Source organism: Drosophila tropicalis, unplaced genomic scaffold (genome assembly GCF_018151085.1).
Source record: "Drosophila tropicalis isolate 14030-0801.00 unplaced genomic scaffold, ASM1815108v1 contig_859, whole genome shotgun sequence".
Taxonomy (NCBI): domain Eukaryota; kingdom Metazoa; phylum Arthropoda; class Insecta; order Diptera; family Drosophilidae; genus Drosophila; species Drosophila tropicalis.
This window is the reverse complement of record NW_027173353.1, coordinates 11,486,927-11,507,318: the sequence shown is the minus strand read 5'-3', so window position 1 is coordinate 11,507,318 and position 20,392 is coordinate 11,486,927. Positions and strand designations below refer to the sequence as shown.

General features: G+C 36.5%; 1 protein-coding gene across 1 annotated transcript; it reads left to right on the top strand.

Annotated features, from left to right (window-relative positions):
- The first annotated feature begins 3,394 nt into the window (after positions 1-3,394).
- Positions 3,395-19,511, top strand: LOC137582642 (very long chain fatty acid elongase 7). The gene is made up of 8 exons (XM_068297261.1): positions 3,395-3,743; positions 16,859-17,008; positions 17,077-17,267; positions 17,552-17,632; positions 17,699-17,861; positions 17,954-18,090; positions 18,175-18,468; positions 19,081-19,511. The coding sequence occupies exons 2-8, from the start codon at positions 16,948-16,950 to the stop codon at positions 19,231-19,233; spliced, it is 1,080 nt and encodes a 359-aa protein (XP_068153362.1). The 5' UTR covers positions 3,395-3,743; positions 16,859-16,947; the 3' UTR covers positions 19,234-19,511.
- The last annotated feature ends 881 nt before the right edge of the window (positions 19,512-20,392 follow it).

Below are 20,392 nucleotides of genomic sequence, written 5' to 3'. Positions count from 1 at the left end.
CAATTCTTTCAATATATTTCGTTAAATAAATTGTGTTTTCCACATACTTTTATCGTAAGATTTTTCTATATTTCTAATGATTGTAAGATAATTTTCATTAAAGAGGGTTTTTCGATCGAGGATTTCGGATATGCTCTCGATTAGGCCTAATATCAAGGTTAATTTCAGTCGTCATTTAATTAAGGGCGTCACGTTAATAAACACAAACGAACCTAAGGTCAGACGGTCATAGCCATTTCGACTTGGCTTCAAATGCTGATCAAAAAAATATATAGCTGATGATGTCAAAACCGTCTTCTCTGAGCTGCAAACATCTGACCAAAATAAGGATTTAAAAAACAAATCTGCTAAAGCAGAGTTTGGCAGGTTTTTTGCATAAAAATATAAAAAATTTATTGAAAATTAAAAGAGCTTGAATTAAGTTTAAAGGAAAAAAGTTAAAAAGATTATCTAAAAATTTCAGACATCAGGTGAGCCGTTTCCGAGAAATGTTGATCTCTAGTTTCAGATCGTAGTATAAAGGAATAGTCGTTGTCGGTGGTCCTATTTGCTCCTGTTTTCCAAACTTATCTACAATCGCGTGGGTTTGAAGGACGACGACAATTTCCTGCTACGGAACTCCAACCTAAGAGAGTAATTAATATTATGTAAGTCGTAAATTTACGATAAAATTTGATTAAATATGTAGGTTTTTGCAATACTTACTTTCCCTTTTTCTGCAACCATGGAGCTTTACATAGCACTCATTTCTAAAAGGACATTGCAAATCCCTTCCGCGGCGCTTGTAAGTTCCACAAACTCTAACACCACCACGACGACATCTATCAGGACAACGCTGTGCAGCGCTCAAGCTGGTCATATAAAGGACAATGGTGAGAACTAATAAAGTAACTGTTAACTTCATCTTTACTGAAATGTTATGCTTGCTTGGATAAATTCTGCCGCTTATATAGGATCGACAATTGCCCCTGACAATCGATTCCATGGCCCGGAATTCCAATATCGGCTGAGCAAACAGATTGAACAATGAAGTTAGTGGAAATTTTTTGAGATGCGATGATGAACAGCATTTAAACAAGTCGATTATAAATAAACAATTGTTTATAATCAATATAACCCACATTTTGTTCTGAGCATAAGATTTATCTCTTTTGTTCTGAAGTTCAATAATGCAACAGATAAATTGTATTTTTGAAGCAAAATTTTTTTCAAAAATTCGTTCTGAAAAGAAATGTTAAAATTTGCTTATAGTCAATCTTCGTTTTTATATGAAATTGTAATTGATTTTAAATTAATAGACCATTTTTTTTAAATAATTGCCTAAGTTAATTAGCTGAAACTTCGAGAAATTGATTGCTCTGGTTTACCTTATCAGATAAATGTACATACATCGAACTCGGCACTCACAGGTTTCCTCAAGGAAGAGATACATCTTGGTGATCAGATGGTATGACTTTGTCGGCGATACCATCAACGTCCTGGACTTACAATTAAATTTCGATATAATTTCTCATTCTTTAATCCCACCAGGTCTTAAACGAACGAGTTCTCGTTTTATTGACGACTAGAATAAGGAAATCGGTACAAATGTATTTGGCCTTAGTTACTTAGTTACAAATCATTCTAAAATTCCTTATTTTGAATGAAAAGGATTACCTTATATAATCCACAAAAACTCTGATTCACCGATCATAAATTTCAAAGGGCTTTTCGCTTCAAGATTTAGAAAATTATAATATCTATCTATGGTTAAATCATATGCTTAAAGTTCTGTGAAGGTACTGACAGAATCCCCTTGGTGTGTCAGTCGTTTGGAAAAGATTGGTCGTATTTGGATTTAACATGATTTGGTGTGTAATTTATTAACTGATCATTTAAATGTTCTTTAATAATACATACATATACATATGTATATGAATCATTAAATATTCTTTAAAAAAAACATTCATGGCCATATTTCATATATAAAAATCAAAAAGACTCCCAAATTGGACGATTTAATAAGTGAAGAGAACTTGTATGTATAGATTTTCTATTGGAAATTGAAATGAAAAATTTCAATTTTTTTATAGATAATAATTTTTGCTGACTTTAACTTGAGAGGTGTTCTTAACTAATTCGGATACGCTGATTCTGACTGCATATTTGGTTTGTGTCCATCACGTACAGATTTTGTGAAATCTGGAGATCTGGGGTTGGAAAATAGGCACCCAAAAGAATACTACAAAAAGTTTTAAAAAAAAAAATGTAAAACTGTTTTAAAAGATTTTAATATATCCTGTGTAAGAAAATTAGTTCTTGTTTGCACATATGACAAATAAACAATTTGTTAGATTTGTAAAATTTAAAAGCAGACAATTCGTAGAATCCCCATAGCATACTTTTTGGTTCAAATTATACTCATTATAGAACCATATCCAATATAATGCATTATAACAAAAAAATAACTCTTTTATATCTATAAGTTTCTTTTAAATATTATACTTATATCATAGAATATCATTTTCAATAATTTTAACGCATTTTTTTCGAAATCCTGACGTGATGGAGAAAAACTAAGTACACCGCCGTGATCAGCACTCCCCAATTACTATAGAAGACCTATTGAACTTAAAACATTTTTTAATGACCTGAAAAATTTCGGCCTGTTTTATCTCTTTCAACTCCATTATACATACAATATGCGAAAGAAGTGTTCACTGGGTTACCATAATAGGAAAACAATATACATATGTACATATATCGGCGTCGGAGAATCCTCAACCGATTTAGCAGTTAGAAATAATCTTCATTATTTTTAAATTCACTTTTTCAAACACTTCTTGGACTTCCAATATTGTAGTATATTGATCCTATACTAACAAATTTTCTTAATTTCAGCAACATGTCATACACCTGTGGCTTTTAGTTTTTTTTATTGAACATACAAAAAATATCAAATTTTTGGCCGCATCAAAGTTCACAGATACTTGCAGAGCGTGCCGATTTAAAATCTAGTCGTTTATGATTACCTTAAGATAGGAAAATATAATTTTTCCATGTTGTCCTCATATTCAAAACTCCCGCTTTCTCACATATGTCATTTCAGTGTTGGAAATTGGATGCTTTTTGTTGGTCCCACCAGATATGATATTTTTACGCTTTCAAGAGATGGTTTTAAATTTTAAGAGAGCGACGGTATTTTTAAGGGAGCCGACGCATATTAATGAGTCCAACTCGAACCTGGTGAGAGCAACTCGAACTTTCGCCGTTGTGCGGCGAGGAGCAGCTGGGCGAATTCAATTACATTGGTCGAATGAGCCACTATTTTTTGAGCCTCCCACTATTTTGACGACCACTCGACGTTGGTACCAACAGACCCTGTATAATACTGGGTGTTTTTCTGGGCAAGTTGGCAGCGGTATGAAGCAACAATAAACAATAATAATATGAAGCGTGGGAGAAATTGGACGTTGCTGTGTAAATTGAGTGAAGGAATAAGAGAAGAAATAATTGGTGGAAAATAAAAGAAAGAGTAACCAAGGTGACGGAAAAGAAACACAATTATTATTGGAAATAAAAGACACATTTCGTTCGGATTGTGGGCGTAGCGGAAATTCAACGCCGGCGTTCGTTTTTGTAGATAGAAATAAATTAAGTGTGCAGTGTATAAGTGCGTGGTTTAAAATTTAGCAAAATAAAATTCAACTTTAACTGCCCCCTGCCCGACTCGCCGGTGGACCCCGTAGCATAAATATTTGGCGGTAAGTCTTTTGCCCACTTGTTGGTGACTTTTGCATCTCTTGAAACGGTGGATGTGGTTCCTGGGATGTGGAAGAAAATTAGTCATTGCCCCCATACTTTCGCATTGTCCCAAAATGGTTTTAATTAACGAAGAAAAAAAACCGAAAAAAACGCATGTCCCGCACCCAAAAACCAAAGAGAGCGCTAGAGGAAGCAACAGTCCAATTAAGAGAACCAACGGCAACAGAGAGTGTGTGTGTGAGCGGGAGTGAGAGCCAAGCTTCAGGGGCGTAGACAAGACCCTTTCAAGGGGAACGGGTGCCAAATGGACAGAGAGTGACCAAATAATTCAGCATGAGGGCAAAGCAAACATTGTTCAATTCAATTGCTAATGCGGGCGACAATTGACCACACACACACACACATGTATTTTTGTAATACTCAGTCCACATATTATTGCATCACGCAGTCGCAGCCCTGTGCTAAATTAATACATACAAATATATGTGTGTGTTTTTGAGTAGTCCGTTAAAACCGCTGCCACCTGTGTCAATCAAGACAAGACAAGTTTCACCTGTCTGCAATGCGGAAACTGCAGTTGGCTGCATTTTTGCATTCTTCTTCTTTCTCTTCTCTTCTGCCAGGTCAGCAAGTTAATGCGCCAAATACTTACAAATTAGTTGCAACTTGCAACTGACATACATATCTACATATACATATGCATATCACCAGACCGACCAGACAGTGTGTGCGTGTGTGTGTGTAACCTTAACTGTTAACCAAATGAAATTCAAGCCTAACCGTTTATGCTCAAGTACAGTTATTCACGATTAAGAAAGAACTATTTCGGCCCTCTCTATTAACGTGAGAAGCTCCACTCCACAAAAGATCTCACAGGCTCAATTTTCGGGACGATCGTGACAAGCCCTTGATATCGATAATCAAGCAAAATAACATATGCATACATATATACTCCTTTAAAGAACTTGCAAAGGAGTGGGCTGGGAGGGTAGGGGGCGGGTAAAGCTAAATTGATTTCGACACGTCATTGTTCGGAAACTGATTTCATTCTAAGTAAAAGAATCTCAAAAGATATTTACCTAAATGCAGGAATAGAGCTTGAGTTTAAAAGGATATATGCTTATATATACAGAATCGACGATTTTCGTCGTTATAGCCGGAAGACGTACTAACCAGAGGCTCTTTCATTTATTAGGACCAACTAATTACTCATCGAAATTTAGTCGCTATAACCGGACGGACGTTATAAGCCGAGTCGTTATAACCGAATTCTACTGTATGTTCAAATGTAGTATATTAAAATAAAATGTTTTCCAAAATATGTACGTATATCCGAACTTTTGTTGTTTAAATATTATATCTTAGACTTTTCCCAATTTCTTGGTCTGTGTTTTAAAGGGAATATAAATTAGTTTTTTGAAATACATGGACTCTTATTGTTACAGTTTTCCTTCAATAAATGAAATTCATTGTTTTCAGCTTTTACTATATTAAATTACCAACCAATTACTCTAAAATACTAACAAAAACTGATCATAAACTCATGGCAGCAAATCAGAATTCTTAAAAACATCTAAAATAATCAAATCCGACTAGGCTATTATTTAAAATTTAATTTGATTTTAATTCAATAGGTATTACCTAAAGACTATGTCATAAATTTCGAAAATTAAACGCCCATTTTAGAACTACAAACATGTGATAAAACCAGATGCTTCTCCAAATAGCTATACAGACAACCTGCTCACTTTTTGCGATACCTGTGATTAAAAGTCTTATAAATTAGTAAAATTTATTGACGTCAAGCTGATAGTTAATTCATCACAGCCTAAACAAAATCATCTGGGTTTTTTACAAGTTTTTACCTTTTTAGACTAGAGTTTGATATTTGTACATATAATCGATTTGGAACTATTTTGAAAAATTCTGAGTGCTCAAAATCGGGAACCCTAAATAATCATTATTTCTTTTGTATTTAACAAATAATTATATGTTCATAAAGTAACTAGATAAATAAAAATTAATTTTAATGATGAATAGTAATGAAGAGAACCATTTCAATTAAATTAAATAAAATTCAATAAAAAAACATGATGATTGGGCATAAAACAATCATCGGATGAAATATATGTAAATAGATTGAACGTAAGTTCAGAGGCAAAAGTTTTGTAAATACGTTTTTATTGCATTCCTTGACAAGTACTGAAATTCCTATTGACTTGAGTTTTGTTTGGATTATGCAAATATTGTGTTTGGGGGAATTGCAGTCGGGCTAATGCCAATGTGCATGGCGAATCCCAAGGTGCTAATAGAATTCCATTGATCTTTGGCCCTAAAGCAAAACACGAAAAGCAATTCTGGATAGAAGACACAAAAATTCTAGAAGATAGTCACTCGGTGACTTACGTCAACTGTTAATAGCACAGTCAATAGCAAATGGCTAATTGTAGTAGCCCCGCATGGAACCTTGTAAATAATAATATAAGCAAACTTTGTTAAATATTTAAAAATTTTAATGATTCAATTGATATTCTCTGGCTACAAAGTAACATCAGCAAATATAAGTACATATATGTAGATATACATACATATAATGGACGACGAGTATACATATCTCAGTTTCGTTTTTCATTTATTGAGAGTAAAATTCGCCGCAGCACAATCAAGTATATATACATTCATATATGTATATTTTGTTTTATGTATGTATGGTTCATATATTGTTTCCGTAGCACATAGAAATTTCATTTCAGTGCAAAACGATGAACGTCGAGCAGCTTTGGTTCAAAGTCCACAGAGCGCTTTTTGTTTTCTTCTTTCGGTGGTCGGTCGGTCACTCGGTGGCGATGAGACCATATTAATGTATGTATGTTTATCTGTGGGAAGGTGGATTGGATAGACCACAGAGACATATACATAAACTTGGAGGTATACTAGGTGAATACATAGATATATGTAAGTAAGTAGGTGGAGTTTGTGTGGTGTGTGTGTTTTGTATTTTGGCATCTCATGCTTAATAAGCACTTTGCGTTTTAAACTTCATCAAAAACAATCCGAAAAGTTCTTTTCCTCAACCGGTTTCAATTTTCAACGACAAAAATCAATGCGATTCGTAACTTTTTTGTTACGGTCATTGTACCACATTTTGTTGTTGTTGTCACACACATCTCTTTCATTGTGTTTGACCACAAACATTTCAAAAACACCACCTGTTGCTCCCGCTGCTGCTGCTGCTGCTGCGGTGATGTTGATGAAGCCAAAAGATGCCGTTAGATGCGGCAACACATTATTACCAAACAGTTGAAAGTCTTCTCTCGAATGCCGATGCTGGCTCTAAAACTCGATTACAATTCGATTTGAATGAAGAAACCTTTAGAATTTTACCCATATTTTATTATTCATGATGTAAGTGGGTTCTATATATGTATAATTTGCATATACATATTCGAAACTTATCTTCAGTGTGAGAAACGAACCGGCAAATCAAACCCAAACTCTTTGGCATTCTTAAACAAAATTAAGTCAATGCTATCCAAAGTTTTTGGTAAAAAGAAAGAGTTTCTAATTTAGTCAATAGAAAACAAAATTGGCACACATTTAAGGCCTTTCATTGATTAAGAGACAAATTATAAAGCTATTTGTATGAGTATACAAAGAATGCAATATTAAAGAAACTAAATACTAACTAACTAGTTATTTAAAAATGTGTTTTAGTTGTCTCAGAACATGAAATATCATAATGAGTAAAACTTTTGTTCCAATATAATAATATTTTAGTAAAACCTTATACTCTTTTTGGGGTTTTTCTAATTCTAAAGGAACCTTTTTCAAATGAGGAATACTTTGAAGAGGTTGTGAACGATGCTTTCTTGAAATATTGCCACGCCGAACTCAAAATTAAAATCCAGTAATCCACCGAACAATCTGGAAACTCTTGTCTCATGAATTTCATGCAGTTTATGTGTTTTTTTTACGTAGTTTTTAAACTTTGGCTCAAATTTGGCTCGCACATTTGTCTGGTGGAAGGTTTATCTCGCTTTTGGGAAGTACATATGTATATACATAAATATTTATATATTTTTTTCGCGTATCTTCCCTTTCGTTTTCGTTTATCTTTGGGCCCTCCCATTTTAGTTTCCAGGCAGGTTTTATATCCTAACCAAAGTTGGTTGTTTTAGTTTTTAGCAGAAGTTTGCTTGTTTTGGAACCTCACAATCTCAAACATTTATAGTTGCCTTTCGATCGAAAGATATTTTATATCGTTAACTTTTTGAAGTTGGCTTGAGGCCGAGTTTAAGTCGTTAGTTCGAATTTGCAAGCGAACTAAGCGTACGAATTTTAATACTCTTGCAAGAAGAGTACATTAGCTTTGTTTTGTTTATTAGTTAGGAAACAGTCCTGAGTATCTTAATTTCTTCATTCGTTCACCATGAGATGGGACTTAACTGATGGAAGACTATTTTCACGAAAAACATTTCAAAAGTACGAAGAACAAAGAAGCATTACATTTTTCATTCATTGTTTAATCTGTTTTGAGTGAATTTTAAAGAGTTAACAATGGTTTTTTTAAAAAAACGTTGTAAAATCCCAGAAATTTGCCGAAAGGGTATACAAATGTCAACGTTGTCTTGCTTTAGCATATTTTTGGCGTTGATATTTTTGATATTTGGTTATGTAACATAAACTTGAAAGTTTCACTACAACTTAGAATGCGCCAGTGAAAAGAAGAAAACAAAAAAAAATTAAAAATTATGCATTTATAAATATGTATGTATGTATGTGTGTACACACATGCCGGCGGTTTTGGTTTTCTTCTTTTTGATATTATTAACAAGTTCCCAGTTGAGTGAAACTTTCGAAGATGTAGTTGGGCCTTCATTTGTATCGAGTAAATAAACAGATATCGAAGGGAATGGGCCGGGTACTCACACAGTTGGGGTTGGGTCGATCGGATCGGATGGCTATACTTGCGCTTTCATTTCAACATTATCAGCGCCAAAGGCGATCGCCTTTATTTGGCCATTGAAACGGTTGGAATGCTAAGCATTTCACTTTATTTTGGCTGCAGGTTTTTTTTTTTTTTTTTTTTTTAGCATTGCCCCAACTAGTCGGCCAAAACGCCGAAACGTACGTCACGCACTTGAAGAGCTTTTGCTTTTTTCTTTCGGTTTTGTTTTGGTTTTGGGTTTTTTTTTTGTTTCTTTTGGGCGTTGAGCTACTTTGGCTTGTCTGGTTTGTGCTTTTTTTTCTCTTTTTTTATATATATTTACACTGTGACCTCTTTTTTTTTGGGGGCTTATTAACTGCCGATTTCAATGCTTAGAGATGAGCAAAATATTGATAACTTTGCATTATCTCGTTTGGATAGAGTAAAAGTAGTTGCAATCTTATTTACTAACTTCCATTCGTTTCTCAATAATTTGACCTACATATTTGTAGGGTAATAGAAATTCGCATCATTTTCAGTGTTGTGTCATTTCATTGGTAATAATTTCGAGTTACTGCTTTTAGCCTTTTCAAGGCCACTGAACCTGTTAAGAACGAATTGGTCGTCGACAACACGTTGACTTATGGAACCTCCACCATCACATTTGGATACTGCCAAAACAAAAAACCGGCAAATATCATCTAATTTTATATTTATTACTTCAATCTAATCTGTTTAATTCGATCCATTTGGCATAGAATTACATTACTGAAACAATTTAAATGTGTTTTGAATTCTTTTATATAAGAACTTGAATTCTTTTATATAAGGACACAACGATTAACCTTAGATATTCATCTTTAGTTTTTCTTCTATTCCAAAACTCCAATTTGTAATCATTTAATCTTGTTTAAGTATTCATAAGTAGACATAATTTTCAAGTTGATCAACAAGTGCATTTTGCACTTTTGCATATTAATTTGTATCCGAATTATATAAAACAAAATATCTCATTTTCTGGGGAATTGAATTCACTTTCTTTCACGCCAAGTCGAATCACTCTGTCATGGACATTACTTTTTACCTGGCAGAAGAAACGCCTAAAACTATTTTGACAAAAAATCCAATGGCCAAAGCTATAAACTGACATGATAAAAACTCTTCACAAATACTATAAAGAGAAACCTATCTCTCCAATCCTAGGAAAACATTTCAATAAACTTACAAATTGGAAACGTGTTACCCAGATTCCCGAGATAGCAGGATTAGTCCTTTGACTTGCAATTATTGTTTGGTCAATGAATTTTGAGAGAAAAAGATGTAGAAAACGAAATGACTGAGCTATGCAAATCTAGGAAGCGTAAAGGACGATTTATCTAGTGGAGAATTTTCCATAATTTTTATCGTACCGGATATCGTATCAAGAGGAGCTTGTTTAGCTTGTTAATACAAGATTGCTTAAACTGCTACTAAAAAAAGAAATATGTAGTTCACCCAATAAAAATCATATTTATGCTCATCTCTAGCGAAATCGTTGGACGCGAACTCATTTATTGCGCCAATTTTCAGGGCATCAAAAATTAATTGGCTCTTGTGTTGTTGTTTGCCTTTTTGTTAACCAATTGCTTGTGTGTTATGGTGTGCGGTGTGTGTGTTTGTGTGTCTTAGTTGGTGGCTCGGTTGGTTTGGCAGGTGTTTTTCTTTTTCCAATATATGTATCCGTATGTGTGCCCAAGTCATTCATAAATAACATATGTATTGCTTTGAGACCATGCTGAACATAGTGTGAGGCATGTGAGCCTACACGACGACGCCATTTTGTTTGCCCAAGCAATCAGCGCCATCTAGCGTTAATTAGATGAACATACAAAAGGATTCAGTAGCCACAATCTGCGTGGCTTTAAACTACAAATTTGTGATTTTGCTTGTATACTCATAATTGGTCTAAGCCATCTAACAAGATACATATAGATGTGGCTGGCTCTTCTGCTGGCTGCACACTCGCAATTTGACCATGAAATTCATTTAGGGCTACGTGTTATTATTTCCGTTTTGTAAGAAAGCTTCGTTGTTGTTGTCGTTGTTGTTGATTTGTGCAATTTTCTCTCGTACTCGGGGCACGAGACAAACAAACGTTCAATTCCCCTTTGGGAGTGAGGAAGGGCGGAGGACCGAACGACCGACTTACTCAGTCGTATTGTAATAAATTTTTGACTTTGACCCGCTTTGCGTATTATTTTTTAATTTCATGCCATTTTTTGTTTTTTTTTCTCTCTATTCGCCAAATTAACCAAACTGTCGAAGAGGCCAAGGTGAAGTTTTTTGCGATTCTAAAGATACTTACAAATATAAGTAACTAGATACAGGCAAATAACTTTAAAATAGATTTCCTATTTGTTTTTCCCCTACAGATTTTTAAGGTGGTGCCAATGGCATGCTTTTCTCTATTGGTTTTTGCCCTGGAGCAAACATTCGTTAGTTGCCATCTCTACAATGTATTTAGCTTAATGTTCACAGTGCAACCCTTAATGACGTGCCACGTGCATGTCATAACTTCCTGTAAGATAGTCAGTTAAAAGCATCCGCAATTGAGTATTAAATACTGCAAAGAGATCAAAAGTCATCCTTTTGAAGACATTCCATTCTCAATCCTGTCTTTTTAAGCCCTAGCGAGATAAGAAAGGGCCACGATAAACAATCAATCCCATTTATATTCCAAGATCTTGATTGCATAATCACAACACACAAACATAGAATCATTTAAAATATCTATTGTTATATTTTTCACCGATTTCCAATCTTCAGCAGAATGAAAAGTATTACTTTTGTTCAATTTTCTTTCTTTTTCTGGTTGAGTTAAGTTTTTCTGTGGATAATCACGCCTAATTCCTGCGAGCCCTTAGAATATAACATTAATAACTTTTGAAGTATCCCTCGCACCTAATCAAGGTAGAGGTACGCATTTTTGTGGGTTTTTGTTAGCTCAACACTTGAGCTTTGAAATGTTTGAAATGTTTAATCTATATGTGCTATTTGGTAATATATTTAAGATACGATAACACGTGTGTGTGTGTGTGTGTGTGTGTGCACCTATGTATATACTAAACTATCGAATCGAATGATTCATTATTATTTCTAGATACTTTTTGGGTGATTAGTTTAGTTTCTTCCCCAAAAAACATTCAACCTTCGATTGTTGCGTAAAAGTGATAAATTTTTATTTACTAATTATATTTCTTTGTAAAACTTAATCACAATGTATTAAGTAAAACGCCTACTCTGTTAGCCAGGGGAAGGGCCATTGAATAAAAGCCCAGCTATAACTTGTTCAAAGAACTTGTCACATTTGCATATCATTAGGCGTTGAGGCAGAAAGAGAAACATTTCTATAGAAAGAAAGTATCAAGAATAACATAATATAATATTCCGTTTCCAGTTGGCCATGTCTGGCTCTGGTTCTCTGCCTCTGCTTAGCCAACCAGTTAACAAATTAGGCCTCAAAGCATGCAGTTAACGGTTTTTTTAAATTCGAACAGCCGCATTTGATTTGACTTACTATTTTCATATTCACATTCACCAGCATTTCAGTTTAAATGGATAAGCATTTTCCAAAAAATACTTATTCATATTGAACCAAATGTATTTTGGGTTCGTCTTTAACTCTTTGTGAGGTTATCGACCCTCTTTAAATCGATCACACCTGAGGTTTGAGGTGGTGAGGAAGAGCGAACTAAGCAAAACCTAGCCCCTCATCGTTTGATTTAGTTTTTCAATGTTATAACAAAATAATTTTGACTTAGAAACGAATTTTTGGAATACGAATTCATCAATTCAATATTTCAGTGAGCTTTTGTCTTATTTGTTTCATAGTTCGCTTTGGCTTATTTAAGTAATTCTTGTTTTTCGTGTCTTGATTGACGGTTAATCGCATTTTAACGTACTTTCGTGTCAGTGGCAGTGGCAAAAACTTTGTTTGGTCTCGTTTTGTTTGCACACTTGTTGCATGCAGCACAAGCTTGGCGTCTGCAAAACGTCTGCCCGACACAGACACACACACTCTATCTCTCTCTCTTTTTCTGTCTCTTTGTTTCTCTCTTTCTCTCTCTCTCTGTCCATACGTAGAGCCACTGACACAGATCGCTCGCATAGTCAACCCGGAAAGCGAAAGTGGTTTTGGCAGCTGCTCTAATGGCTCAAAGCCAGCTCTGACCATTGGCCAAAAACTGAATGCATGTGAAAAAAAGGAGACAAAAAATGGCCATTACATCAGATGATGGCGACTTGCCGCCACAGCTTCAGACCAATATCTTGCTCTCACTCTCTCCTTCTCTCCCTCTCTCTCTCTCTATTTCTCTGTGATTTTCTTTCTGTGTATTTTGCAATGTAAGCCGGAGTGGAGCATAAACCATTATGGGGAAGGGAGGGCGACACTGGCCGAGTTAAGCCAAGCCAAGCTCCATGTTTCGGATCGGAAGCCAAAGTCAGTTGTATTTCTGGCACTCTGGCCAACGGTTCAAGTAGCGGAATCGGATTGGTGTCTGCGCCGTTGGCTGTTACTTTGATAAGCTCTTCTACCGCTCCCGCCCGCTCGCTCTATCCCAAAATCTCCCTCTCGCCCGCTCGTCCGCTCGCTCGTTAGTTCGTTCGTTCGTTCCGTCGTTCATTCGCTTGTGTTCAGTGGATCCCTCTCTGGTACTTGGAGTGATTCACCGTATAATCGCTTTGCTCGTGCGCGCACTGATCGATTCCAACATCACGGACAGTCGGTCGGTCGGTTGGTGGGTCGTTGTCGTTGTCGTTTTTGTGCCTCCCTGATAAGGTTCAGACGCACATCCAACCAACCGTCAGTTGGCTGAAAAGCGTGCAAGGTAAAGCATCGGAACAAAATAAAATACAAAAAAAAAAAAACCTGTAACCAACAAAATAATAATAATGAAAAAAAAAGTTAACAAAATAAATAATAATAATAATATTATAAAATTTCTGCTCTCTTGTGATTGTCTTGTCTTGTCTTGTTAGTGATTATCTAATCGTTGTAAACACATACATACACACTTATGTACCTGTATACAAATGCATAAAAAATAAAATCAAAAAACAAAAAAAACTAAACTTTCTCAAAAAAAATTAAAAAAAAAAAAAAAGCAACAAACTAATATAATATAATAACAATAAAATAAGCCAGGTGCGTGGCTAAAAACTAATGAACTTTTGCTTGAAATTTGCCGCATTGTATAATCGGACCAAGTGTGCCTTCTTCAAACGTGCCGGGACTATAGAGCGATCGATATCGATAACAGCAATAGCAACAACAACAACAACAATAACAACAAAATCTACTTGGTCAGAAGCACATTTTTTTATGATCTCAATTTGTCGGCTGGCTGGAATAAACGAGTGCCACTGATCAGATGGGGGACGCGTTCCACTCAAGTGTTTTGTTTGTGTCTGTGTGTGAATGTGTGCGCGCTTTGGTTTATTAGCCAACTCTTGGCTAATCTTGTGTGCTTATCACCCCGAAAATCCAATTAGTCAATCCCACAAGTGCAAAAAGGCCAGATTACAAATTAATTGCCACCTTTGGCTAATCGAAGTCAATTGATACACTTGGAAAAAAAGAACAAAATTTTAGTTGAAATGAAAATTGTAAATTTAATTTGCATTCTTAAGGCGATATTCTTGTGAGTGTGAGTGTAGAAGCCAATGATAAGAGCCCAATGGGCAGCAAGTGGACCGATTACTGATTAATGTGAGGGCAATTATGAGTATGAGTTGGCTTCAAGGGAAATTGCCTTCCTATCAGCCTTAGATAAAGCAATCGCCCTGTGACTAAGACCCAGAGAGGGGGTCTTCGCCATGCGTCATCGTCCGTTTATTGTCTAGGATTCACAATTAGCGCGCTTCTGCATCGATTTTACACTTAATTAAGTCTTCTAAATGTACCTACTATGACAATGGACAATCGACGTTGAGGAGCAGAGGGGGAGGAACGGGGGTGGTTGCATGCATGGCCTTATAACCTACATAACGCCATCGGGGCGATAAAATCAACATACTCTAAACTATTTACGTGCCGATGGGATGATGGGTGGTTCGGGGTTGTGTACTGGGAGCTGCGGTGGGCGTAGCTGGTCTAATTGATTTCGAAAATGCAAGCCGGCAGCAAAAAACAACACCAACTGCATAACAGACCGTGTAAACATGTTCATGTAAACGCCTTTTCCTGCACCGATCTCCCATCGATCTTCCCCCAACACTCTGCCCCTTCGAATGATGTGCAGAGGCACTGATTGCCAAGTGGAAGACGAATACTTTTTAGACGGATGAAGGGTGCTTGGTTGGCAGTCTTGGCGTCTCTTGATGTGCCTCATTGATTGTTTAACTGGGCGCAGACGATGACACAGCAAATATGTGTGCATACATATACGCGTATGCATGTGTGTGTGTGTACTGTGTGTGTGTATATTCTCACAGTACTCCTGTACCCGCACCCACTTGTTTGCAAATTTATATTTGCTTCGCTTTGCGTTTTGTATCTCTTCTTCTTGGCACTGGCACTTTGGACGAGCCTATTATATAAGCGGATTTACTATGCCCTGCCCCCCCAATATAAATACATACATACCCACATACATAAATACGTATACATACATATCTCTCTATTTACCTTGACAATTCGAACGAACTGTCAACATTGCGGCAGCGGGGAGAGGCTGCTGAGCTGTGTGCGGCGTTAGCGTCACTTTAAGATTTCATAATTTATGCAAAAGCGCTAAAAACAAATGCCAAAATTTATCGTCTTTGTGCCACACACACACACACACCTGTGTCAACCTCTTTTACTTTTCTCTCTTTGGGATGCTGCACACCTTCGCTTTAAATGATTGTAGCGTGTAGGTTCGAACGTGCCACTGACCCACACAACGCCAGTCAGTCAGGCAGGCAGGCGGCCAGCAAGCAATAACAACAATTGCGAAAGCTATGAGCAACGGTAATAAAAGCGGCACATTTTTGTCAACGGTGGATTGAGTAAGCGCTGGTGGCAGACAAAGATAGCGACAGGGGCAGCGGAGGTGGCGGCGGCGCCACTTACGTAGCCAGTCATTGTTCATGACATTCAAAAAAAAAAAAACCGCTTGCAGCAACGACAACTTTTTAAGTGGTTCCCCAAAAAGCATGGCCAAGGCAAACTTCATTTGCACTGATCCTTTTAATCAAATGAGGAAAACAAATTCGATTGATATTCAAATGGTTCAATTTGCAGGCGACAAATAGAGAAAGATGAGAGTGAGCGGTAATCAGACGGTTATTAACCCAGGCAGTGGCGTAGACAGCATCGCATTACCATAGGAAAAGGGGGAGCCAGGCATTTGCATGCTGTGAAGCATTTGTGCTCAGTTTGTAACCTCCCCACTACCCCACCATTAAGCCCCTGAGAGCAGTTGAGCAATTTGAATGGAATGTAATGTGAGAGCGGCATCCAAGAGCACTCTCTTTGTTGTCCCTAAATCAAATAACGGCTTGCATTGTATAATACATGTAATTACTTATCTATGTAATCGAAGAAAAACGGTTAATTAACGCCCACATCTACATACATCTATAGTATTTCCGGATCTGGTGTTTGATTAACGGTCAAATGATTTTTTTTTAATTGCATGAATTTTTGCCATGCAATTAAAACTGATGTTTAAGTACGTTCTGACCGGTTCATGGCAGAGAGAGCCAAAATAAGAGAATAACATCGCATGTATGTACACAGTGACAGTGAGAGAAAATGAGAGTATTAAGCTTGCGGTATCCAAAAACTCTGATCGCCCACTCTCTAGCTCGCTTCATTCTCTCTCCCTCTGTTTCTCTTACTATCTGTTGGCAAGTTCAATGTCATTTATCGTACTTGTGGCATATAAAATATTTGTGTGCTTCCTTTTTGCTTTTGTGCGTTTTATTTTTGTTGTTTTTTAATTAATTGCCTTATTTTAATTCGTTTCGAATCTGTGTAAATTTTCCGTTTTTTTTGCATGATTCGGTTTATTCCACTCTCGATTCGCTCTCGTTAACGATTCCCACGCAAAATTGTTAATTCCAGAGTTGGCTTTGAGTTTCATTACCAGTTTCAAAAGAAAACAAAAAATTTAACACTTTAAGATACAAACTAACAAAATGCTTCTCAATTTCCCATTACAGATTCATATACATTACTTATTATAATAATAATAATAACAATAATACACAACAACAAAACTATAGATTAATAGAAAAAACAAAGAACCAAAATGGATATAATTCTGCATGATGCCCGCGACTGGTACAATGACCTCTTCGACAATAAGAGCGGTAAGTGAATTGATCATTCAGTGATATAACTTTTTCTAATTTCAATATTTTTAATCTCTCATACTTAGATCCTCGTGTTAATAACTTCTTTTTGATGTCCTCACCGTTACCCACACTTGGCATGTGCATATTTTATGCATACTTCAGCAAATCCTTGGGACCACAACTGATGGCCAAGAGAAAACCAATGGAGCTGCGCTCGGTGCTAGTCATTTACAATGCCATACAGACGATATTCAGCGCATGGATTTTCTATGAGGTAAGAGTCACCCACACAACCAGACACAAAATATATAGCCAACTAGGCAGTCCAGTCTTATACTTCCTTTAATTTTGGATAAAAGTTAGTTTAAGCTTCAAACGATTTATTCACATACTGAGTGTAGAAAACAATTAATACTAAAAGGAAGAGGCTTTTTAAGCAGCCTGGCCAGAAAAATCCTTCAAAATTTAAACTTGATTTTTTGGCATAAAAAAGTGTCACATATATATACCTATATATGTACATACCGATACTGATTGAATCTTTCTTGATTTTTGCAGTACTTAATGAGCGGTTGGTGGGGCCACTACAGTCTCAAATGTCAGCCCGTTGACTACAGCAATAGTCCCCTGGCCATGCGTGTAAGTATTGTCGTCAATGTTTCGATATGATATCCTTTTTTAACACGATATTTCATCTCATTGCAGATGGTCAACATTTGTTGGTGGTACTACATATCCAAATTCACCGAATTCTTTGACACACTCTTCTTCATATTACGCAAGAAGAACGAGCATGTATCCACATTGCATGTCATTCATCATGGGTGCATGCCATTCTCCGTCTGGATGGGCCTCAAATTCGCTCCAGGTGCGCACTGCTGTTCCAACTATGTGTTTGCCGCCTTATCGTGACCCAATAAAGGAATTAGAATCTAATTTTTGCCTTATCTCTTATCGCAGGTGGACACAGCACTTTCTTCGCCCTGCTCAACTCGTTTGTACATATTGTGATGTACTTCTATTATATGGTCGCCGCCATGGGTCCAAACTATAAAAAGTATATATGGTGGAAGAAGTATCTGACCACCTTCCAAATGGTAATTACATTGACATCGATAGATATGTTATCGTTCGTCGTACTGAAATTTGTTTCATTAAAAATCGTTGGTTTTGTTTTTTAGGTTCAATTCGTGGCCATTTTTACGCATCAGTTCCAGCTGCTGTTCCGCGAATGTGACTATCCCAAGGGTTTCATGGTCTGGATTGGTCTGCATGGCGTCATGTTCCTATTTCTGTTCTCCGACTTCTACAAAGCCAAATATCTGAGTGTCCAGCGTCGCCGCCAGGCCAAGCAGGCTGTCAAAGCGAACGGACACTCGAATGGTCGAGTGCAAGCGAATGGCAATGCGAAGCATTTAAGCTCCGGTGATGCCCCCCTGGTCAACGGCAACGGCAGCAATAAGGGTGCCTGCATGGTAAGCTGCGCTATTAGCATTGATGCGCAATTAAGCAACATTAAATCAAGTGGCCCTTGAATACTATTAGTTATTGGCCATGGCCAAACAAACAAATTGACAACTCTCGCGCAGTGGTCCACACCACTTGACATTAAGTCAGTCCAGTCAGCCTGTCAGTTAGTCAACCAGTCAGCCGGTCCAGCAGTCAGTTGTATCATCATTTTTGTTTATCAACTTAAAAATTCTAACTAGCTAAGTTAAGCAAAGCAAACATCACTTGCAAACTTTCAACGCTCGCGGGGGACGTTTCAATTAGCGCGCACATGTGAAGCCGGATGCGAAGGCCTAATCGCAATCATGTCCATTAGAAAAGCACACAAATACACACACACCACACTCACACAAATGCAACGCATTTGAACTTTAGCTTAAGTATTTCAGACGCACGTGCCTCGGTGTCAATGATTTGTCATTATTCAATTTTCTGATAGAAATTCCTAAATTTCAATACCAAAAAAATTAGTAAAAGCCACCAAAATATCTTCTCAAAAGAGCTATAGACCAATTTGACATCAAATTCATTCAAGAAACTAAACTGAATCTAAACTATAACTTCTCTTCTTCTTGTAGCCTGTGCTGGAGGATGAATATGTTAAAGAAAGCAATGGGCATGCCACGGCTTTTGAGGACGGCTATTTCAAGGAGGGCGTACTATCGAGCAACGATGCCATCTTGAATCCGGACAGCAGTAGCTCTAGTCTGCATCAACGCAAAGTCAAATAACTACTACTAAGATGTACTACGATGATATTCATTATGTGTACTTTAAGTGTTTAGCAAGTAATAGATGAAGATAATGAAGAAGTAGGAGTCGGTGGAAGTGGAAGAAAGAGCCAGACGATTTGGTAACAACAAACAGCATCAGCAGCGGCAATGCGCCTGACTATTGACAATTGGCAGAGTTATGGGAAGCCAAGTGAATGGCGATAAATATGAAACATTCAATCTATTATTTGTTTTTTAATAATTTATAACATTAAAAACGTTAAACTCACTCACCACATGAATCGTCAGATAATGTTGAATAGGTTTAATAGCAAGAAAGTAACCCAAAAAAAAACCGATACGGATCCGAACCAGACCTCAACAAGAACCCAATCCCACCCCACCTCACCTGAGCCGTCACCAGGTAAACTCTAAGGATAAGAATGTGAAAGAGAGAGAAAAAACCAACCAGAGATAATGCAAAAACTGATTTAACTTTTTTATATAAATGTTTTCTATAGATTGAGGCACAATTTTACAGGGCCCCACAATCATCCCACAGACAAGAAGCACTTAATTGCTACACTTACGAGTATATATACGTATATTTTCGAATTATACATGTATTTCTTTATAAAAATGTGAAAAGTGTATTCTAAAGTATAGTATCAGGTACAATATAATGCCACACACACACACAAAGTATATATACATGAATGTACTCACACACCTACACAAAAGAACTCTAGTTGTAAACTTTTTTTATGGCAAATTTTGATAACGCTGACAAGCTGAAGGTGTAATCATAATCATGGTACACAACACTAAAAAAACTGCTTTAAATTGAACAATCAGAAACTAAAAAATCAAAAAAAAACTGAAAATGAGAAAATTGAAAATGAAAACGTTAAACTATTTCTAGCTTTTTTTTTTTTTTTTTTTTTTTTTGTAAGGAAGTAAAGTTTGTTGCAATACTTTGTAATGGTCTAATAGTAAAACTTATATTTAAATGTAAAGCGCAATGTTGTAATTAGCTAGCCAATTGTTAAATTAACACACACACACACCCATCATACAGCACAAACAACAGGCTCTTAGACATTAAGTGAACCAACTGAATGAAAGGGCAGACAATCAGTCTCAGTAAGGAGATATGTATAAGCATTTCAAAAATGGT